This window comes from Pongo abelii, chromosome 23, assembly GCF_028885655.2.
Source record: "Pongo abelii isolate AG06213 chromosome 23, NHGRI_mPonAbe1-v2.0_pri, whole genome shotgun sequence".
Taxonomy (NCBI): domain Eukaryota; kingdom Metazoa; phylum Chordata; class Mammalia; order Primates; family Hominidae; genus Pongo; species Pongo abelii.
In genome coordinates, this window is record NC_085929.1 from 37,857,038 (window position 1) to 37,880,531 (window position 23,494).

The window sequence follows — 23,494 nt, forward strand, 5'->3', positions numbered from 1 at the left end:
ATTGCGCCACTGCACTCCAGCCTGGGCAACAAGAGCAAAACTCCGTCTCAAAAGAAAAAGAAAGAAAAGAGACTCAGAGAAATAAGACTTCTTAGACCAAGAGAGAGAAGGAAAACTGAAGGAGTTTGAAATACTGGAAGCCAAGTAAAGTGTTTCAGATAGGAGTGACCAGTTCTGTCAAATGCTGCTTCTCTGTCAGAATTGAGGACTGAGAGTTTCCTACTAAATTTAACACTCCAGAGCCCAGATGATTTGACTGGCATAGGTTTAAGCTGTCCTGCCCAAAACATCTTTCCCATTATCCTGTCTTAATATTCGAATTTGAACATTTAAGATTATTTCTGTGTTAGTTTCAGTGCTGCCATAATACGGTACCACAGATGGGGTGGCTTAAATAACAGAAATTTATTTTTCATAATTCTAGAGGCTAGAAGTCTGAGATCAAGGTGATGGCAGGGTTGATTTCTTCTGAGGCTTCTGTCCTTGGCTTACAGATAGGACTTCATATGGTGTTTGCTCTGTGTGTCTGTGTCCTAATCTCCTTTTCTTATTAGGACCACCAGTATTGGATTAGGCCCCCACCCTAATGACCTTATTCTAATTTGATTACCGCTTTAAAGACTCTCTCTCCAAATACATCATATTCTGAGATACTGAGGTTAGGACTTCATATGAATTATTTGGTGGGGGAAGGAGGAACACAGTTCAGCGTGTAACACCTTCCTTGGAGTTTGGACATTTATTTCCTACTAAAAGTCAGTGACACTCATCCTGGATGTCTTTAGTAATGAGTTCGCATCTTAGCTAGAATTTTCCAGGTACATGGATATTGGTACACTTGGCAAGTATTTTTTTTTTTTTTTTTAAATTTTGTGCTGACTAGTCATCTGCTATTCCCTTTCAGTGCCCCCAGAGTGAGCTGGATGCTGAAACTGTGAAGAGCATTCTGGCCGAATACAAGATTCATAATGCCGATGTGACTCTACGTAGTGATGCTACAGCTGATGACCTCATTGATGTGGTGGAAGGAAACAGGTACTGACTGAGTGTGCAGTCTTTGCCTGACTGAATTGGAAGCCTTGTGATGGAAACAGTATTGGATCTTGAATTTGGCAGAAGTTTATCTTAATTCCAGTTGTCCTACTATCTTTTTTTTTTTTTTTTTTTTTTGAGATGGAGTCTCACTCTCTTGCCCAGGCTAGAGTGCAGTGGCAGATCTCAGCTCACTGCAACCTCCGCCTCCCAGGTTCAAGAGATTCTCCTGCCTCAGCCTCCCGAGTAGCTGGGATTACAGGTGTGCACCACCATGCCCAGCTAATTTTTGTATTTTTAGTAGAGATGGGGTTTCATTATGTTGGCCAGGCTGGTCTTGAACTCCTGACCTCAAGTGATCTGTCTGCCTCGGCCTCCCAAAATGTTGGGATTACAGGCATGAGCCACTGTGTCCAGCCTGTGCTACTATCTTAATTGATAGTGGGCTTTGGTTTCTTTCTTTTTTTGTTTTTGAGATAGAGTTTCGCTCTTGTTACCCAGGCTGGAGTGCAGTGGCGCAATCTCGGCTCACCGCAACCTCTACTTCCCAGGTTCAAGCGATTCTCCTCCCTCAGCCTTCCCGAGTAGCTGGGATTACAAGTGTGCACCACCATGCCCAGCTAATTTTGTATTTTTAGTAGAGACGGGGTTTCATCATGTTGGCCAGACTGGTCTCAAACTCCTGACCTCAAGTGATCCGCCTGCCTTGCCCTGCCAAAATGTTAGGATTACAGACATGAGCCAATGCGTCCAGCCTGTGTTATTATCTTAAATGATAGTGGGCTTTTTTTTTTTTTTTTTTTTTTTTTTTTTTTGGTGAGACAAGAGTCTCACTCTGTCACCCACGCTGGAGTACAGTGGCCCGATCTTGGCTCACTGCAACCTCCACCTCCTGGGTTCTAGCGATTCTTCTGCCTCAGCCCCCTGAGTAGCTGGGATTATAGGCGCCTGCCACTACGTCTGGCTAATTTTTTGTATTTTTAGTAGAGATGGGGTTTCACCGTGTTGGCCAGGCTGGTCTTGAACTCCTGACTTCAGGTGATCTACCCACCTCAGCCTCCCAAAGTGCTGGGATTACAGGTATGAGCTGCTGTGCCCGGCCCCCCCGCCCCCCCCCCCGCCTTTTTTTTTTTGGGAGTCTTGCTCTGTCGCCCAGGCTGGAGTGCAGTGGCACGATCTCAGCTCACTGCAACCTCTGCCTCCTGGGTTCAAGCAATTCCCCTGCCTCAGCCTCCCAGGTAGCTGGTACTACAGGCGTCTGCCACCACACCCGGCTAATTTTTGTATTTTTAGTAGAGACGGGGTTTCTCCATGTTAGCCAGGCTGGTCTCAAACCTCAGGCAGTCTGCCTACCTCTGCCTCCCAAAGTGCTGGGATTACAGGCGTCAGCCACCCTGCCTGCTGGCTTTGGTTTCTTTAGCTGTAAACAGAGGGATTAGTTTTTATTTCTGACAACCTTCCTTGCTTTTAAATTTAATTATGATGGTCATATTCCCCATTTCAGTTTTTTTCTTTTACAGCGTCTTTTTATAAAATTCTTCATTTCAGTTACTTGCTGTAAACTAAGCTGCCCCCTAAACTTTGTCATGTGATAGTTGAAGAAAGTAGTAGGTCAGTCTGCTCTTCCAGAATTAATCCACCTGAGAAGTTATATAGGCTGTGTCCTACAGAAGTCCGAGTGGGCCAGGGTGTGTCTGTTTTCTCCATCCTAAGAGTATGTAGCTGAATATCTGTTTCATGATACATTACTTTTTTTTTTTTTTGAGACAGAGTCATGCTCTTGTTGCCCAGGCTGTAGTGCAGTGGTGTGATCACGGCTTACCGCAGCCTTGAACTCCCGGGCTCAATCCATCCTCCCACCTCAACCTCCTAAGTAGCTGGGACTATGGGCGTGTGCCACCAAGCCCAGCTAATTTTTGTATTTTTTGTAGAGATGTTGTTTCACCACGTTGCCGAGACTGGTCTTGAACTCCTGGGCTCAAGCAATCTGCCTGCCTTGGCCTCCCAACGTGTTGGGATTATAGGCATAAGCCACTATGCCCAGCCCATTAATATTACTGAGACTTTAATAAGTCACTCTTAAAATTATTCATAGTATTTGCATGTAATATTTTTAGTTGCTCTCCTATTCATTTGTTCCTATATGTTGGATGAGTGTATTTACTCCTCATTTGAAAACAAACAGAAGCCAGTGTTTTCAGTTAGGCATTTTACAAGTAAGGCAGTTAAACACTGAGAAGTTGTGGCTTGCCTAATTATTAGTAACCTTAGCTGTCATATTGATTGGACACTAGGAATATGACATTGGTAGATGCTATATCAGTTTTACCAATATTATTTATTGTAACAATAAATAAAACACTTATTTTTTAGTCTTTAAGTGTAAATTATGTTTTAAAACAGCCTTGTAGGAAACTGACTCAAAGGTTAAGTGACTTTCCTAGGGACACATAACATCACCTCTTCATATCCACAGAGGATTGCTTCCAGGACCCCTTGCAGATAATGAAACCTGCAGATGCTCAAGGCCCTTATATAAAATGGTATAGTACAGCTGACCCTCCGTGTCTGTGGGTTTTGATCTGCAGTTGGTTGAATTCAGGGATGCAAAACCTGCATATATGGAGGGCCAGCTGGGATTAGAATCAGTCTGAGCACTTCAAAGCTTGTGTTCTTTCCACTGCAGTATGCTTTCCTAGCAATTAGCTTTGTGGCTGGTACTAGGGCCTGACTTTTGTTACTTTTCAACCCATATTTTACTTTTTCTTTTTCTTTTTTCTTTTTCTGGCTGATCTGCTACTTATGATCCCTCTTGGGAGTGCCAGTTGGGTCTGGGTGAGGGTGTGCTGTTCAACAGTCTGACAGTTTTGTCAACAACTCCAGACTAATACCCTGTTTTTCTTCAACTTCTGTAGAGTTTATATCCCCTGTATCTATGTGTTAAATAAGATTGACCAAATCTCCATTGAGGAATTGGATATCATCTATAAGGTGCCTCACTGTGTACCCATCTCTGCCCATCACCGCTGGAATTTTGATGACCTATTGGAAAAGATCTGGGACTATCTGAAACTAGTGAGAATGTAAGTCTTTGTGGATAGGGTAATGTTGCTGTAGGAATTAATCAGACTGTCCTAAAATGATACTTTCTGGAGCTCATTAACAAAATCTGGCTCTTTTTGAAAATATAAGTAAATTGGTTCCTATTATCTACTAGGTCATTAGGTCATATTGAGGACACTTTTTCCCTTAGGTTGGAGGTTGTCCTGGTCTGATGTCAGGGGTGATGGAGGGTTGCTCTACATTCAACACATGAGATATTCTAAGAAGGCAGTAATCTTTATGCCTTCTCTATTCTAGTTATACCAAACCCAAAGGCCAGTTACCAGATTACACATCCCCAGTGGTGCTTCCTTACTCCAGGACCACAGTGGAGGATTTCTGCATGAAGATTCACAAAAATCTTATCAAAGAATTTAAATAGTAAGTATCATGGGCCTGTGGTCCCTCCTTTTTCCTATGAGTTACCAATTTTACTAACTAGTAATTCTTAGGATAGCATTTTAAAAAAGAAGGCAGGAAGGAGGCTACTGAAATGTTTGCTTGGCTAGAACTGTGCAGTGTCTTCTTAAAACCGTGCCTAATAAGAATAGGAAGAGCTCTAGAAACCTCTTTAGGTCAGGAAGCCTGATGACACAAACAACCCTGACCTTCCCTCATTATTTCATCTTCCTCTTGGCAAACACAAATATTAATTCCTGCCAATGTCACACTGGCTTCTACTGGGTACTGAGCCCCCTTCCAAACCTTAAACATGGGCAAAACCTCCCTAATCTCTTATATTTTTCACTGCTGACACAGGCTGAAAAAAAAATTTTATTTTTGCGACGGTCTTGCAAGATGGTCTTGCCTTGGTTGGAGGGAGTGGTGAGATCATAGCTCACTGGAGCCTCAATCTTCTGGGCTCAAGCAGTCCTCCTGCCTCAGCCTCCTGAGTAGCTGGGACTACAGGTGCACACCATTATACCCGGCTAATTTTTAATTTTTCATTTTTTGAGATAGTCTTGCTCTTGTTGCCCAGGCTGGAGTGCAATGGCGTGATCTTGGCTCACTGCAACTTAGGCTTCCCGGTTTCAAGTGATTCTCCTGCCTCAACCTCCCGAGTAGCTGGGATTACAGGCATGTGCCACCATGCCCAGCTAATTTTGTATTTTTAGTAGAGATGGGGTTCCTCCATGTTGGTTAGGCTGGTCTTGAACTCTTGACCTCAGCCCCCCAAAGTGCTGGGATTACAGGCATGAGCCACCGTGCCTGGCCTTAAAAAATGTTTATTAGAGATGAGGTCTTGCTTTGTTTCCCAGGCTGGTCTTGAATTCCTGAGCTCGAGCGATTCACCTGCTTCAGCCTCCCAAAGTGTTAGGATTATAGGTGTGAGCCACTATGCCCAGCATATTAATTTTTTATTTTGAACTTATTTTAGACCAATAGCAAAGTTGCAAATATAGCACAAAGTTTCCTTTTTTTTTTTTTTTTGAGATGGAGCCTCACTCTGTCGCCCAGGCTGGAGTGCAGTGGCGCAATCTTGGCTCACTGCAAGCTCCGCCTCCAGGGTTCACGCCATTCTCTTGCCTCAGCCTCCCGAGTAGCTGGGACTACAGGTGCCCGCCACCACGCCTGGCTAATGTTTTTGTATTTTTCAGTAGAGATGGGGTTTCACCGTGATAGCCAGGATGGTCTTGTTCTCCTGACCTTGCGATCCACCCGCCTCGGCCTCCCAAAGTGCTGGGATTACAGGCATGAGCCACCGCGCCCAGCCCAAAGTTTCCTTTTATCTCTCACCCCACTTCTAATGTTAACAGCTCACATTATTATAAAATTATCAAAAACAGGAAATAAGCATTGGTATGATGTTGTTTAACTATAGATCTTATTTGAATTTTATTACTTTTTCTTTTACTAGTGTCTGTTTTGTGTTCCAGGAACCTGTGTGGCATCTAGTTGTTACTTGTTTGTAGTCTTGTGTTCTAGTCTACCAGTAATATTTCCTTAGACTTTCACTGTCATTGATGATCTTGACACTTTTGAAGAGTGTTCACTAGTTATTTGATTGAATATTCCTTAGTTTGAGTTTGTCCAGTGTTCTCTCATGATTGAAATGAGATTATGCATTTTTGGTAAGAATACCACAAAAATAATGATATGTTCTTCTCAATGTATCATTACATGAGATTCATGATGTTGGTATACCTTACTGATGATAATATTCACACTGATTACTTGGTTAAGTTGGTGTAGGGTGGGTTTCTCTGCTGTGAAGGTAGTATTTTTCTCTCCGTATTTTATAAGTATCTCCGGATACTTTTGAGACCGTGAAAGTCCTGTTTCTCTTCAAATTTTTGCCTGCTATTAGCATCTACTGGTGAGGCTTGTCTGTGACATTTATGGCTATGGTGTTTACCTAGCCATAGGCTGGAGTGTAGTGGTGCGATCTCAGCTCACTGCAACCTCTGGCTCCTAGGTTCAAGCAATTCTGCCTCAGCCTCTTGAGTAGCTGGTACTACAGGCGTGTGCCACCGTGCCTGGCTAATTTTTGTATTTTTAGTAGAAATTTTTGTATTTTTAGTAGTCAGGCTGGTCTCAAACTCCTGACCTCAGGTGATCTGCCTGCCTCGGCCTCCCAAAGTGCTGGGATTACAGACAGGCATGAGCTACCATGCCTGGCCTAATCGTGATTCTTTATTTTCCTTTTTTATTTTACATTTATTGGACTTCTGTGTGTTAGAGCTACCACTTCTCTATTTAACTCATAATTCCTATCAGTATGAGCTCTTGGTTATTTTATTCTATAGGATGTAATCTAACACTATTATTTTGTCGCTCAAATTATTACAAAGCTTTGGCCATTAGGAACTCCTTCATGTTGGCCCCTGTGTTCTTTTGATAAGCTGCTTTTTTTTTTTGGACACGGTCTCACTGTCGTCGAAGCCGGAGTGCAATGGCACAATCACAGCTCACTGTAGCCTTGATCTCATGGGTTCAAGCCTCAGCCTGCCTCAGCCTCCTGAGTAGCTGGAACTCCAAGTGTGCACCACCATGCCCAGCTAGTTTTTTCTATTTTTTTTGTAGAGACAAGGTCCGACTTGTGTTGCCCAGACTGGTCTCCAATGCCTGGGCTCGAGTGATCCGCCTACCTTCGCCTCCCAAAGTGCTGGGATTACAGGCATGAGCCATTTATTTATTGTAGAGATGGGGTCTTGCAGTGTTGCCCAGGCTTCTCAAACTCCTGGGTTCAAGTGATTCTTCCATCTCTGCCTCCCAAAGTGCAGGATTACAGGCATCAGCCACCCATGCCCAGCCTTTCCTTACTTTTTTGGTAGTGTTAATACTTAGATGTTCCCAAATGACATTGATTTTGCCTGCACTAGCCCTGAAAATTAGTCAATTCTCCAAGGAGCCCCAGTTTTCAAGATGTGGGTGCTAAGTGTGCTCATTGTTAGCAAGTAGGTTATCATTGCCTGTAGGCCCTCTCAGCAAATAAAGTTAGGAAATACATGTGTGGATACTAATGATGCTTATATACACATCTGTATTTCTGTATCTGTCTTATCCTTCCTCACTATCCATCAATTTATCCATCTTTCCTAAAAACCATGAGTTTATACTGTTCTCTCTGATTCTAGTTCAATACTACAGGGTTCATTTTTTTTTTTCTTTTTTTGAGATGGAGTCTCGCTCTGTCGCCCAGGCTAGAGTGCAGTGGTGCGATCTCTGCTCACTGCAAGCTCTGCTTCCCGGGTTCACGCCATTCTTCTGTCTCAGCCTCCCGAGTAGCTGGGACTACAGGCACTCGCCACCACACCCGGCTAATTTTTTGTATTTTTAGTAGAGATGGGGTCTCACCATGTTAGCCAGGATGGTCTTGATCTCCTGACCTCGTGATCCGCCCACCGCGGCCTCTCAAAGTGCTGGGATTACAGGCGTGAGCCATCACATCCGGCCACTACAGGGTTCATTTTAGCCTTCCCACTTAGTATTATTTTTGAGACAGGGTCTCTGTCTCCCAGGCTGGAGTGCGGTGGCTGTGTCACAGCTCACTGCAGTCTCGACTTCCCAGGCTCAAGCGATCCTCCTACCTCAGTTTCTGAGTAGCTGAGACCATAGGTGTATGCCTGTATGCCAGCATGCCCAGCTAATTTTTTTTTTATTTGTAGAGACAGGTTCTCCTTATGTTGCCCTGGCTGGTCTCGAACTCCTGGGTTCAAGCAGTTCTCCTGCTTTGGCTTCCCAAAGTGCTGGGATTACAGACACTGGCCACTGCACCCGGCCTTCCTCATTTTTTTTTTTTTTTTTTTTTTTGAGACGGAGTCTTGCTCTGTTGCCTAGGCTGGAGTGCAGTGGCACGATCTCGGCTCACTGCAAGCTCCACCTCCTGGGTTCATGCCATTCTTCTGCCTCAGTCTCCCGAGTAGCTGAAACTATAGGTGCCTGCCACCACGCCTGGCTAATTTTTTGTATTTTTAGTAGAGACGGGGTTTCACCATGTTAGCAGGATGGTGTCGATCTCCTGACCTCGTGATCTGCCCGCCTCAGCCTCCCAAAGTGTTGGGATTACAGGCGTGAGCCACTGTGCCCGCCGCGCTTTTTTTTCTGAATAGGAAAAAGGGTTAAAAACAAAAGAAGAAAATAGGGCTAGGTGTGGTAGCTCATGCCTGTAATCTCTGCACTTTGGGAGGCCAAGGCAGGAGGACTGCTTGAGTCCAGGAGTGTGAGATCAGACTAGGCAATTAGTGAGACCCCCGTCTTTATCAAAAATTAAAAAATTAGCCAGACATGGTTACCAGGCACCTGTGGTCCCAGCTATTCAGGAGGCAGAGGTAGGATTGCTTGAGCCCAGGAGGTTGACGTTGCAGCGAGCCATGATAATAATCATGTCCCCTGTACTCTAGCCTGGGCAGCGGACTGAGACCCTGCCTCAAAAAACCAACCAAAGAAAAAAACAAAACTTGTTTCTGATCCTAAGAGTACTGGGAGAGTGAAGTCCTTTATTGACCTTCAGATCCTTATATATAAAACAACTGTATTCCACATGTAAGTGCTAATTTCCACCACAGTCAAAACATTATGCTTTGGCAGTTTAACTGGTAAAGATGACTTTTGTAAAAGGTTAAACACTGTCCTTTTTCAAACTTAGTAGATTTATATACAGCTCTTTCCTTCTATGGTGGCAAAACATTGTTCAAAACCTTTAGAACTTTAAATCTACCAGGGAATTAAAAAGGGGAGAAAAATGTCTCAGATAAGAAACATATCGAAGCAAACAGGATTTTATTTGCTCTTATTTTACTGTTTTTTTTTCTTTAATTATTGCACAACTATCTTTTTGTTTTTTTTTGAGATAGGGTCTTGTTCTGTTGCTGCCCAGGCTGGAGTCTAGTGGCGTAATCGTGGTTCACTGCAGCCTTGAACTCCTGGGCTCAAGCGATCCTCCCACCTCAGCCTTTCAAGTAGCTGGGACTACAGGTGCAAACCACCATGCCTGGCTAATTTTTTCTATTTTTTTAGAGCTAGGGTTTCTCCATGCTGCCCAGGCTGGTACAACTCTCTTAATAGAAAACTTTCATCTTCAGGCCTAATTCATTATAACACTTATCCCTTTTCCATTTCCTTCATGTCCTTGACCACATCGATCCCTTACTCTATGCTTTGTATTTTCTGTGGTTTTTTTTTTTTTTGAGACTGAGCGAGACTCAGTCGCCCAGGCTGGAGTGCAGTGGCGCGATCTCGGCTCACTGCAAATCTCCGCCTCCCAGGTTCAAGCGATTCTCCTGCCTCATCCTCCCAAGTAGCTGGGACTACAGGTGCGCGCTACCATGCCCAGCTAATTTTTTAATATTTTTAGTAGAGACGGGGTTTCACCATGTTGGCCGGGATGGTCTCGATCTCTTAACCTCATGATCCGCCCACCTGGGCCTCCCAAATGCTGGGATTACAGGTGTGAGCCACCACGCCTGGCCTAATTTTTGTATTTTTAGTAGAGACAGGGTTTCACCACATTAGCCAGGCTGGTCTCGAACTCTTGACCTTGTGATCCGCCCGCCTCAGCCTTCCGCCTGGGCCTCCCAAATGCTGGGATTACAGGTGTGAGCCACCACGCCTGGCCTAATTTTTGTATTTTTAGTAGAGACAGGGTTTCACCACATTAGCCAGGCTGGTCTCGAACTCTTGACCTTGTGATCCGCCCGCCTCAGCCTCCCAAAGTGCTGGAATTAGAGGCATGAGCCACCGCACCCGGCCTGGAATATAGATTTTTTAAAGAGGTTTTGACTCAATGATAATATAATAACAATATGGCCACCTTTTTTACTCTTGGTACATAGTTCTTAGTCTCTGTGAGGCAGGTCTCAGTGTCTTACCAGTTTTCATCACTAGCACAACATATTCTTAAGTTTGAAGGCCCATGGATATAAATTACCTTCACATATTCCAGTAAATCGGGAGGACATATCAATTACAGTTTCTTGTTAGGGAGGAAGATTTTCCTGGCATGGCTGAAGAGGGAGGCCCTAATTTCTTGTCAGTACCCACTGATGGTTTCAGGAAACCCAGCAAAAACAGGCATTCTCTAATGTCTATAAGTGATATTGTATCTGTAAGAATCAGTCTGAAATTTTCAGGGTATTTCTCTATGAAGACTAAATGACGGATTTTTTTTTTTTTTTTTTTTGAGATGGAGTTTCGCTCTTGTTGCCCAACCTGGAGTGCAATGGCGTGATCTTGGCTCACTGCAACCTCCGCCTCCCGGGTTCAAGCCATTCTTCTGCCTCAGCCTCCTGAGTAGTTGGGATTACAGGCACCCGCCACCATGCCCAGCTAATTTTTGTATTTTTAGTGGAGACGGGGTTTCACCATGTTGGCCAGGCTTTTCTCGAACGCCTAATCTCAGGTGATCCACCCCCCTCGGCCTTCCAAAGTGGTGGGATTACAGGCGTGAGCCACTGCGCCTGGCCCAGGGTATTTCTCTATAACAAATTCATGCTTTCTTTTAATTTTAAACTAGGCTCTTTATACTAAACATGTTTTTTGTCTTTGACTTTCTGCAACAAGAGGAACCACACAACTTCCAGAAGTCTTTACCGGCTTATATGTTAAGGCTTCAGTGTCTCATGCTGCTAGGGAAGATAAAGCTTTTGTAGGTCTATGGTTCTTAAGGGTGTGATACTAAATCTGAGCAGAAGGGTGGCATCCAGGCAAATAGGGCAGAAGCTAGGTTATTATTTACACTGACTGTTCTTTTTCCCTTCCATACAGTGCTCTGGTCTGGGGTCTCTCTGTGAAACACAATCCTCAGAAAGTGGGTAAAGACCATACGTTGGAGGACGAGGATGTCATTCAAATTGTGAAGAAGTGAAACCTTTCCCTTTTCCCATCTGCCGGGCGAACCACAACAGCGTTCCCCATGATCAAGCACCCTACCCCAGTTCTTTCTGGTTTTGGCAGTCACTGGATCGGGATCCAGGGGAGGGAGATGGAGGCACCCAAACTGGAACTTCATTTGTCTTACCTTGGTGTCACCTTGTATGTCGAACTTCATAAAAGACCTGGTAGGCTGGTCAGCTACATGCAGCTCATGTGTCATTGTCAGAATTTGTTTTGGGATGGGCTGAATGAGGAAGGGTATATACGGTGAAGTAGCTACAGAAGGGATCCTTGGGAACTTGATCTTGAGTGTGAAATGGATAAAAATATGACATGCTGCATCTTATTTGATGTTTACTTATGGGAACCCCTTCCAAACTAGATATGGCTTTCAATCCTTTCAAGTGGTCTTTCCCACATGATACTGGAGAGAGGAAGGACTTTATGTAACTTAACTGATCACTCCCCTCAAGGCCAACCTATTTTGGGAGATCATGTCATTAAGTACTCCGACTAGGCAGATCAGGGTTTGAAATTGCAGGTCCACCTCTAGTTAGCTGTGGAGCCCTGAACAAATTACCCAACCTTTATGAGCCTCAGTTTCCTCATGTAACATGGGGATAGTAGTAGCACTTAACTTTCTGCGGTGGTGATTGTTAGTAATGGAGGGAGATGGTACTTATACGTCAAATACTGTGCTAAGCAGTTTATAAGTACTCGGTGACTCTTGGCTTTTGTTGCACCGAGCCTTTTACTGGGCTGTCTGCCCTATGCAGAGCACAGCTGTACATCATCAGTGTTGGGCTGAATGTTGAGCTGAACTATGTTGCCAGCTGGGCCACTAAAATGCCTTTTTCTTTTTTTGAGACGGAGTTTCGCTCTTGCTGCCCAGGCTGGAGTGCAATGGCATGATCTCGGCTCACCGCAACCTCCGCCTCCCGGGTTCAAGCGATTCTCCTGTGTCAGCCTCCCGATTAGCTGGGATTACAGGCAGGTACCACCATGCCCCGCTAATTTTGTATTTTTAGTAGAGATGGGGTTTCTCCATGTTGTCCAGGCTGGTCTTGAATTCCTGACCTCAGGTGATCCGCCCACCTCAGCCTCCCAGAGTGCTGGAATTACAGGTGTGAGCCACCGTGCCTGGCCAACTAAATGCCGCCTTTCCCATAACCCAGACTTTCTGCTTGAATCCCCGTGAAAGTCCTGGCCTAAGCCAATAACTTGGGCGAAGGTACATTGCAAGTGAGGCAACTGGTGTGATCAAAGCAGGTTTGTGTGTTCACATATGTGTATGTATGGAGGTGGAAGGTTTAGGAGGCGGGTTAGTGTCAGGACTACTTGAGAGGATGCTAAGGACATAATCAGATATTTGGGGGGCTAGGAATATAGGAATTTAAGGGGATTGCTCTGATTATGTGAAATTGGTTGATGAAAATGTTGGTGTGGTGGGTAACAATATGGGTGGAGGGGGCTGGGCCCAGTAGCTCACACCTGTAATCCCAGCACTTTGGGAGGTCAAGGCAGGAAGATCGGCTGAGCTCAGGAGTTCGAGACCAGCCTGGACAACATAGTGAGGCCCAATCTCTACAAAAAAATTTAAAAAATTAGCTGGGCATGGTGGTGCGTGCCTGTAGTCCCAGCTGTTCGGGAGGCTGAGGTGGGAGGACTGCTTGAGCCTGGGAGGTCCAGGCTGCAGTGAGCTAAGATGGGCCACTGCACTCCAGCCTGGGTGACAGAGTGAGACCCTGTCTCCAAGAAATAAAAATTAAATAATTAAAGAATATGGGCAAAAGGGAGGGTATGGGCATGTAAGTGTGGAGGAGAAATCTTAAACTTGTTAACTAACTTGCTCTTGGGAAGAAGTCAAACATTATTTCAGTATGGACAACAGAGATGATAGAGTAGTCCCTGAGAAAATCAGGAAGAATAGGTTTGCAGCAAGACAGAATTTGATTATTTCTTCAAATGAGGCAAGCCAGAGCTTTTAGCAGGTCATGAGAGATCACAGTGTGGGATTATTCACATACTCAGCCTCTGTCCAGTGCTTGTTTCTCCTGCTGCCCTAATAGCAGTTGTTTCCCTTTGATAGTCTTCCTGGAGCTTGGGCTTGTCACTGTCCCCAGATCCGGAAGGTAAGCTCCTGAAGCCTGGTATGCTAGTTACTTTTCAGAATATCGGCCTTGATACCACTGGTGCATTCATGATAGAGGCCGTGGTCTAGAGCCTGCCCCAACCCTGCAGGGGAACAGGGAAACATTGGCTTTCTGAGCTATGAGATTTCCAGGAAGGTTTGTTCTCCAGCCAGAACATATTGGGTTTCTGGGGACTCTTCTTGCCAAAATTCACTTTCATTGAGCAAGCATTTAGCACTGCCAAGATGTTGGGGAGAGAAGGTTGCTGAAATCCAGTTCATCCTAAGGCCTCAGGATGTGCTGTGAATAGGCTTTATGTCCATCATTTAGCACCCTCCCCATGGCTTGGTCCAGGGACCCCTGGTCTCCTTGAGGAGAGAATTACCCTACCTTTCCCTTTTCTCCTCTGGGCTTAGACTTAGCAGTTCTGGGAGAGGGGTGTGTTTGGTATTGGGAATGCTGCCTAGGGTATGGTCACTGTGGAGGTACAGCTAAAGGCTTTCTCCTCATTAACTCTAAGACTTTACTGGTTTGGCTGTCATAGCATGATTTGAATTTCCTGTTTCTTTCCTGACTTTATTACAAGTAAACAGATCCACTGTTCTGTGCCATTTAACTAGTTAGAATACATTTAGCTGCATTTAGCAGAAAGTGCTACCTTAACCGGCTGAAATGGAAGGGAACTTGGTCTTACCTTTTTGGGAAGCTGTTTTCCAGAAGCCACCCAGTTTGTCCTTGTCTCATGGCCTAAAATTGGGTCACATGTCTATTTTTGAATCAATTGTTGGTGAAGGGAATAGAATTATTGAAGAACCAGAATTTAACCCTGTAAGTTATCATCATTCTTGGTTTGTGTTTATGCTCATAGTTCACAAAGAAAGGCCAATGGACCTCCCACTTCCCTTCCCTCTTAATAGAGTCTGGCTTAAAAGACACTCAGTAGCTATCTCCTAGGGGAAGGCCTAGCTGCACACTCTGTTCACTTCATTTCCACTTCCTTTTACCACTGACCTCCCAAAGACTTATTTAACTGCTTCCTTTGGGAGGGACTATTCTTTCCTCTCCTGACCTCCCCTGCTTAACAGATTTTCCATGATATGCTTTGTGGCCCTCAGCTGTTTTACTTTCAGGATGCCTTCTATATTCTTAGCTTCTCTTAACTTTTATTTTGCACATCCTTCCGGCACTGATTGCTTCTGAACTCATCTCGTGCCTGCAAGACATCAAAAGTTTCTCCAAAGACATCCCTTCCTCTCTGCCCTCATCCTATATCAAGGTCTTAGCTCCTTGAAGACGGCATTAATGTGTCGTTTGCCTTTATTGCCCACCCCCGCCAACCCTCCTGCTTCTTCTAGTCCTTGTGTTTACCAAAATACTTTTGCTGAAACCTGTATGTCTAGCTTCTGCTGATACTCTTAGCAATACTCCCTTATTTCCTTCTGGCTCCATTTGCCAATCACCAGCTAATGGCTTTGCTCTTTGCATGGTACCTGTTTCTGTCCTACTAGCTTCTAGCCTGAAAAGGAAGCCTTTACTAGCAGCTTCAACCCAGTCCTCCTTACCTTGCACCTATTAACGTTGGTTCAACATGAAGGGGAAGTAAGATAAGTGGAAGAGGATACACAGGAAAGGTGGAACTGGATTCAGGTATCTGTGTTCTGCCATTGACACTTGGGACTGCTTTCCAGCTTCCACCTGTGGAAACCAGAAAGCATTTGCCAAAAATTCTAAACAGAGGGTCTATTTCTGAAGCTGAGGAATCACATGGAGTGAATAGCATGGGGGAAGGGGATTACTAATGAGGTTGAAAGAAAAGTACCAGGAAGAGACTGACTTCATGCATAATCCACAAAGCCAGGTTTTGTTGAAAGGTGACCTGCTTTCTTGTATTCCTGCAAGTACAGCAGGGTGGGCAGTTCCAGGCTTATAGTCATTATTCCCTAACAAACAGTCAAGACTTAGGCTGCCCAAGACTCTACTACCCTTGTAGTCAAAAATCCAACCACCTTGATCTTTACCTCATTATCTGACCCTTTAGCATGGAGTCCTAACATGGTTCTAAATGGACAAATATCTAGAACTCTGGTAAATTAACTTGAGTAGCATGGGAAATAAGTATCACCTCATAGCAGGACTGAAAAACCTCCAGTTAGGAAAGGGGACTCAGAACCATACTGTACTCTGTAGAATCTTTATCCGTCAGTGCTATGTATATACTAATAGTTAAGGTGAATAATAAAACAATTGTGAGCTAAGGAATGTGATACAGAACACAAGGAGTCAATTAATGCATGAGTCTTAAGGGAAATTCTTAGACTTCAGTGGGTTGAATCAGAACTCTGAGCTTAGAGAAACAGGATGCCCCAGTAAACATGATTTGTTTGAGAGAAACTACCATATGTAATAGATGATTCCTCAATAAACAAATTGTTTTCACTAGGTCAGTTTAATCTTGGAAATTACACTATAGATATCCTGGTATTAGCCACAAGGCTACGCTATCTATAGGGTCAGTCCAGTCTAAACTGACCTATTGGGGTCTTTAAAGCTCAAGGAAAAAGGCCATAGTTGATTTCTCCTAAATCAAGATAGAGTTCAATTAACTTTTTTTTTTTTTTTTTTTTAAGATGGAGTCTCACTCTGTTGCCAAGCTGGATTGCAGTGGCGCGATTTCAGCTCACTGCAACCTCTGCCTCCCAGGTTCAAGCGATTCTTCTGTCTCAGCCTCCCGAGTAGCTGGGACTACAAGTGTGCGCTACCATGCCCAGCTAGTTTTGTATTTTTAGTAGAGACGGGATTTCACCATCTTGGCTAGGATGGTCTTGATCTCTTGACCTCGTGATCCACCCGCCTCTGCCTCCCAGAGTGCTGAGATTACAGGCGTGAGCCACAGTGCCCAATTTCCATGGGTTTTCAAGAAAAAGTTAAACTTCAGATTACTTCCCTAAAGGAACATAACTGAGCATAGCTTGGTTGGTTAGAAATTAGGAAGACTAGCTTGGGCTACATGGTAAGACCCTGCCTCTACAAAAAATAAGAAAAAAGTTAGTGGTGTGTGCCTGTAGTTCCATCTACTTGGGAGGCTGAGGTGAGAGGATTGCTTGAGCCCAGGAGGTTGAAGCTGCAGTGAGCCATGATTGCACCACTGTACTCCAGCCTGGGCGACACAGAGTGAGACCCTGTCTCCAAACAAAATTAGGAAGGGTTTCAGAGAGGAAATAAACACAACAATGTCAGTTACTTCATTCACACACTTAGCATATGCAATTTTAATCAACCAAAAGAAAATCCCAAATGTACAAGTGAAAAAAATCCAAACTGTTGACACAGGCCTAACTAATATCAGCTACTTTTATGTACAGCTGTATACGTTCAAAAAAGCTATCCTATATGTATATACAAAAGTTGTTTATACACAGGTCTGTACATAAGGGTCTATACATTTATTTCCTCAGAACCCTTAGGTGCCACCTCTTGGTGAGGACACCAACACTTCATTCACATATCTTACAAAAAAGAAAGACCATTTCCAGGATTGACAACATTGTGCATCCTGTATTCAGACAATGTACACTCCACTCGACTGGTTAAGATCCTTCCATCATAATGCGGACCACACCAGATGCATGGGTTCCACCAAATAGCTTCACACAGAGTGCTCCAAAGTAAAAGCCCATAAACCAACCCGAGATGAGGAAGCAGGGTCCTGCCCAGGGTGCCACCACAGGTCCGGGCTTAGTTGAGTCTGCCTGCCCTGCTCACTGTCGGTATTCCAATTCATCTACACTGATAACTTTGGCGGGCATGGAGGGCAGGGGTTGCTGTAGCACATCTGAGCCAAACCATTTGGCAAGGCCCACAGGGGAGCTGCTCCTCTGGCTGGGGCGATGCTCCAGCTGGGAGTGCATGTGGGGCAGGCCTGACCGGCTGGGCATGTTCTGAGGGGTTGTCTGAACGCTGACAGCTGCTGCCTGGGAACCAGAGCCTGGAGGATGCAGAACTGTGGAGATAAGAAGGGTTATCATTCACAGCATGAGAAGGAAAGTTTATTAGACCCTGCTTCATTCAAACCCTATCCAAAGAAAAGTCTTTACTAGAGGATTTTTTCTAGGGCTTCTTTAGAAACTCCTTTGCAAAATACCAACAATGCCAGAAAACAGTACCACGGAAAGCTGAACTATTCAGAAGCTACCAGTATTGAAAACCCACCCTGGATGACATGACCGCTACTTCTCATGGCTAAGTAACCACATCACAGAAGCAGCAACATTAACTGATGAGGGGGCATATACCCTGGGCAGGCCGGATGCTGAACCTCTGTTGGATTCTCAGCCCTCTCTCCTGACAGGCAAAGGAAAAAGCCAGAGCACACTTGGCTTTTCCCACTGATTTTGCAGGAACAGTAATCCCAAATTGCATAGAGGTCAATTTACTTCATCTTATTATCTGGTTACACTTTGTCCCAAACTTAGAACAAGTTAAAGAATGAAAGTGTTAATTCATCTCCACTGGAAACTAGTCCTAAAAGCTTCAAGGCTCCCTAAGTCCGTCCCAAACTCACCTGTCACATTCCTGAACCTACCTGAGCGCTGTAGCTGCTGTTGCACCATTGCCAGATGCAGAGGTGTTCCAGGACGAGGGTTTAAGAGAGGGTGACTAGCAGCAGGTAAAGGGTAAAAGGGCTGACCCAGGATGGGGCCAGATATTCCCTGTAAGTGAGTCAAGTCCATCCCAGGAGGAAGCACACCTGTTGAGCAGAAAAAGCAAGCAGCTGAGTAGTTTTAACATTACCTGGAAGTTTTCCAGCTTCACTGTACAGTTTTGCTGATCTGGAAGTTTGTTAAGAATGAAGGGCTCTGCACAGTGGCTCATGCCTGTAATCCCAGCACTTTGGGAGGCCAAAGCAGGCGGACCACGAGGTTAGGAGTTTGAGACCAGTATGGCCAACATGGTGAAACCCTGTCTCTACTAAAAATACAAAAATTAGCCAGGTGTAGTGGCAGGCGCCTGTAATCCCAGCTACTCGGAAGGCTGAGGCAGGGACCTAGAACTCGGGAGAGGCAGAGGTTGCCATGAGCAGAGATCGCGCCACTGCACTCTAGCCTGGGCGACAGAGCGAGACTCTGACTCAAAAAAGAACGAAGAATCCTCTGGCTCACACCTGTAACCCTGACACTTTGGGAGGCCGAGGTGGGTCGATTGCCTGAGCTTAGGAGTTTGAGACCAGCCTGGGCAACACGGTGAAATCCTGTTTCTACTAAAATACAAAATAAATTATCCGGGTGTGGCAGCGTGCACCTGTAGTCCCAGCTACTTGGGAGGCTGAGGCAGGAGAACTGCTTGAACTCAGGAGGCAGAGGTTGCAGTGTGCTGAGATCACGCCACTGCACTCCAGCCAGGGAGACAAGAGTGAAACTTCTGTCTCTACCAAAAAAAAAAAAAAAAATCTTCAAGCTAGGTTCCTAATCTTTTAAAGGACTAGGGGATTGACTGGCTTGGGCCCACTGCCTGCCAGTTAGATGGGAGAATCTAGTAACATCTTTCTCGGGATGGAAATCTCCCACATTATAGCACTTCATCAGTGCCAACAATTGTCCTCTAGGCCCACAAACTGACGACACCCAAGTCAGGTTGGAAACTCACCAGTTTGGAGCAAACTTGGAAGATGCTGTGGATGTACTCCCTGGGCCAGCATCCTCTGTACCAACCCTGGGTGAAGCTGGTGAGCAGGCCTAACCATAGGGACATGGGGGACAAGGGGAACTTGGTGGACAGGGCGGAGAAAAGGTGTTGTAGGAACTGGGGATGCCAAGGTAGGTGTTTTTCTCCCAGTTGCTTTAGGTCGATAATCTTGTTCTTTGGTGTAACGGTTGGTCTGGGACAGTGGGGTGGAACACGAAGACCTCTGTAATGCTGACAGTTTTGGATTTGTAGTGGGAGACGAGTCTCGATCGGCATTGGGTACAGAGCTGGATGACAGGAGGTTTTCTGTGAGGAACCAAACAAAAAATATTTTGGTAAACCTCTCCCAAACACTTGTGGCCTCCCACTGGTCTAATAAATCTCATTTCTTAAGGTCACAATTCTTATCTGATACCCTTAACAAGTTTAGAGGACTACACGGTAGGAACCATCATTTGCTTCATAAACAGGATCAGAAGATGATTGTTGGGCACCTTTCTCTGCACAAATGGCTGTGGCCTAGATTATGCAAATCCATCACAACAGAAAATCTAAATGGCAATTAGAGTCTGGTCAAAGAACCCAAACTGTCTCAATAGTACCAACAGGATTTCCTCCCCACCACCCACCCCAAGTCTTCTCAAACACAGGCAAAAATCTCTCAGATCTATACTTTTAACACCTGTGTAAACCCTAATTTGGAATCCGCATGTTACCACGTCCTTCACAATCCCTACTGTGCAACTCCTAAAAGCCTCTCACATATTTTCTATGTTGGACACTTAAGTCTCCACAGGCTAGACATAATCTTTCAGAAGTAAAACTAGCTGAATTATATTAATTTGCCAAATAAGTATACCAATTATCAACTTTGAAGCCTAACTAAGGATTCTAAACTAACACTCATTCTACCCATCTGATAGTAGCACTCTTAGATTGGTCAAATTTCAAGCAACCAAGCAATTGTGAGCTGGCCCAATTCTTCTCACTGTCACACAGAACCTTCTCACTGACACACAGAACCTTCTCACTGACACACAGAACCATAGTCCAGAGAAGCCAGTGGTCTTGCCCAGGGCTTTGTATAGAATATCAGGCTGGTCAGCGCTCAGGCCCATGTTTTCTCCATCACATACTTTCTTGAGCAGTGCCCTTAACAGCTCTGCAGTACCTTCACTGGCCTTCTGAGTATCCTCTTTACTGTCACCAAGAGCTGCTTTTCCAGATGCTGGCTCCTCCTTGCTTTTCTCTTTGCTCTCGTACATCTTACGAATCACTGAGGTAGGGGTAAAGGAAGGAGAAAGCTGCAGAGAAAAACAATTGGCATTAGCACATTCTCTAAGTGCCTTTCTCTAATACTCAGCCAGGATTAACTTGTCGAGATACTCAACAAAGAGTCCTCACATTGGTAGCATAGGCCAACTGTAGTATTCTGTTCTGTAGCTGCTGGAGGAAAAACAGAATGGGGCAAATAGGCAGTGTCCCAAGTACATTATCCCTTGCTTACAACTGTGTGATAATGGGGACATGCCTGTGCAGCCTCTGCATCACACATTTCCCAGCCTGGGATTAGGCTGGCAAGAGAGAAAGAACATGGCCAGAAATATAACTTGGAGCAACAGACCTTCCTTCTGCGAAAGGACATTTCAAAGATAACATCAAAACCAGAATTACTCCATACTCCTAATATTTCCCTTCTTAACTTGGCTACCAGAAAAATCAAATTTATCTCAATAGTCTCCTCAGCCATCAGGATTAATCATTTGGAGTCATTTCTTACCTCTTCACTATTTCTACCTTGGTGATTTTATTATGTATTTGCCTTTTCTCACCAAACAACCCCACATCTTTGATGGCAGGAGACAGGGCATGACTTATAAACAAAAAAGTTCTTTCCAAACCCTGCTGCCTTCAAGGTCACTGATGCAAAGACCCACGCAGGGTTCTGAAGCACACAGCAAAGTTGTTTTTCCTTCTTCTCTATCAGCTTTGATTAGATGATAAAGATTTGTGGGGAATGAAACTTTTTTTATTTTTTTTGAGACGGGGACTCACTAGGGAGGGCAGTGGCAGGATCTTGGCTCACTGCAACCTCTGCCTCCTGGACTCAAGTGATCCTCCCACCTCGGCCTCCCAAGTATAGCTGGGACCACAGATGTGCACCACCATGCCCGACTAATTTTTTGTATTGGGGTAGAGACAGGGTCTCACTAAGTTGCCCAGTCTGGTCTTGAACTCCTGAACTCAAACAATCTACCTACCTCGGCCTCTGAAAGTCCTGGGATTACAGGCGTGAGCCACCACGCCCAGCTGGAATGAAACATTTTTTAAAGTAATGATAGTTATAAAACTAGACTTCTCACTGCATATAAGCAAACCCTTCTGTTCCAGCCTTAGTTTATATCACTGAGACCTGAAGTGGTGAATCCGAATTTGTGAACTCCCCTGCAAGTTTCAATAGACTCCCCACTGTCTGACCCAGTCACCTCTGTCCACTTCACCTCCTGTCTCTCACTATCGTCCTCCTGTCTCCCCACACCTGGTTCATTTCTTTGAACATACTATATCACCTCGTGTGCCCTGGCCCATGATCATCTCTGCTGGAACATATTTTCCCCAATATACGGGCTTCATTAAAATCCTAAGACTTAGACTGTGTCCTAAAAGGGAAAGACCTAATAGGTATGAAAGACTACTAGGTCAGTTATTTCCGTGGAAGGAACTCAAGGACATTTAGGGCACACAGTGGTACAACCCACGCACAAACAGGGAGAAGCCTTAAAGTCCTTCACAGTTACTAAAGGTCACTGACCATGCTTGTGATGGAGGCAGCAGGGGCAGGGGAAGAGGAATTCCCTCGATGCACTGGTGCTGGTGACTTGGTCACTCGCTGTTGCCTGTGAACAAACCAATTATCAGCATGAACCCCAATCTGCTTAACTTAAAGTCTTAAAACCATATAACACTCAAGACCAGCCTAGAAATTTTAACATCCCCTTTCCCTTATCCAATTCAATTCCCCAAGCATTTAGGCCTAACATACACAAAAGCACATGCTAAGCTCTGAGGGAAGACAAAAGCAAAATGAAACACAGTCCCAGTCTTGTAAGAGCTCTCAGTTTAGTGGGGGAGACAGTCACCTAGAGCAAACCAAGGCATGTAGATATTAGGCACCAACAAAGTACAATGGGAAAATGGAGGGGTTAGAAGGAATAACAAGGCACTGCAGGGATGCTTCCTAGGGAAGAAGCTGCATTCCATAGGGTGCGATCAAGAAGAAGCTAGAGAACAACAGTTCAGGTAGACGGAATAGGTACAGGAACTTGGGAGTTGTAGGGTTATCCAGAGCTGGTGTATAGTTTACTGCAGACTACATCAGTGAGGTGCGCTAGGGAGGGCCTTCATTCTTGAGCTGCCTGTGGTTCACTGGGCAGGGAGCAGCAGTAATTAGCACAGTGCCTGGCATAGAACTGATGCTGTGTGTGACACTCGTTCAAATCAAATACAGAATCAAGAGTTTCAGCTATTTTAGGACCACTCTTGGTCTACACAAGATTGACCTCAGGCCTCAAAGGTCAAGGCCCAAGTATAGTCACTGACCTGAAGTTCTCTGAATCACAGATAGATGGAAAACCTAAATTCATGGCTTCTTTCTAGTTAGTACCCCATTGCTGCCATGCCGTGACTGTGTGTATGACAACATGGACAGACAGCTCAGTACTATTCTGAGTGACTAAAAAATGAACCCCAAACTTGAGGGTCCCATATGACCTATCATTCCTTCTGGTAAAAATATCTGAGCACCTGCTACAGACACTGTTCCAGGTTCTTGGAATACAGCAGTGAATAAAAGAAAAATAATCTCTGGCCTCATGGAGGTTACATTCTTGGGGCTGCAGGATGGAGTGGGGTTACTACAGGCAGGGAGACAAACAATAAATAGTATGCTAGACAGTGATGAATACAATTAAAAAAAGCAAGGTAAGGGGAAAGGCATGTTTGTTGGAGGGACACAACTGTACACAGGGAGGACCTAAGAGGCTGACGCTGATCCAAAACACGAAGGCTAGACTGACATTGACTCAAATATGCTTGCTAGTTTTGAGTAAGCCATGTTTTAAAAACCTGTTTTCTGTATCTGTAAAATGCAGTTACGTACCCCCCCCTCATCTACCTCACAGGGTTGATACGAAGATCACATAAAATTCTGGGCCAGTGCGGTGGCTCATGCC

General features: G+C 44.8%; 2 protein-coding genes across 18 annotated transcripts in view; one reads left to right on the forward strand and one right to left on the reverse strand.

Moving 5' to 3' along the window:
- DRG1 (developmentally regulated GTP binding protein 1) overlaps positions 1 to 11,655 on the forward strand; it is a 34,372-nt gene extending 22,717 nt beyond the window's left edge. The window contains exons 6-9 of the mRNA XM_002831030.6: positions 905 to 1,035; positions 3,948 to 4,115; positions 4,393 to 4,515; positions 11,341 to 11,655. Coding sequence (XP_002831076.3) covers positions 905 to 1,035; positions 3,948 to 4,115; positions 4,393 to 4,515; positions 11,341 to 11,440 — 522 coding nt within the window. The 3' untranslated portion in view covers positions 11,441 to 11,655. The remainder of the gene's footprint in view (positions 1 to 904; positions 1,036 to 3,947; positions 4,116 to 4,392; positions 4,516 to 11,340) is intronic.
- EIF4ENIF1 (eukaryotic translation initiation factor 4E nuclear import factor 1) overlaps positions 11,468 to 23,494 on the reverse strand; it is a 60,843-nt gene continuing 48,816 nt past the window's right edge. For 7 of the 17 annotated variants that reach the window (XM_063722849.1, XM_024240050.3, XM_024240052.3 and 4 more), the window contains exons 15-19: positions 22,075 to 22,159; positions 20,434 to 20,566; positions 19,224 to 19,568; positions 18,163 to 18,327; positions 16,822 to 17,580 (exon numbers count right to left, since the gene is read on the reverse strand). In XM_063722849.1, coding sequence (XP_063578919.1) covers positions 17,339 to 17,580; positions 18,163 to 18,327; positions 19,224 to 19,568; positions 20,434 to 20,566; positions 22,075 to 22,159 — 970 coding nt within the window. In that variant the 3' untranslated portion in view covers positions 16,822 to 17,338. Of the gene's footprint in view, positions 15,276 to 16,821; positions 17,581 to 18,162; positions 18,328 to 19,223; positions 19,569 to 20,433; positions 20,567 to 22,074; positions 22,160 to 23,494 lie in introns of those variants that run through there. The other 10 variants (XR_008517719.2, XR_008517713.2, XR_008517717.2 and 7 more) reach the window with 6 other exon arrangements.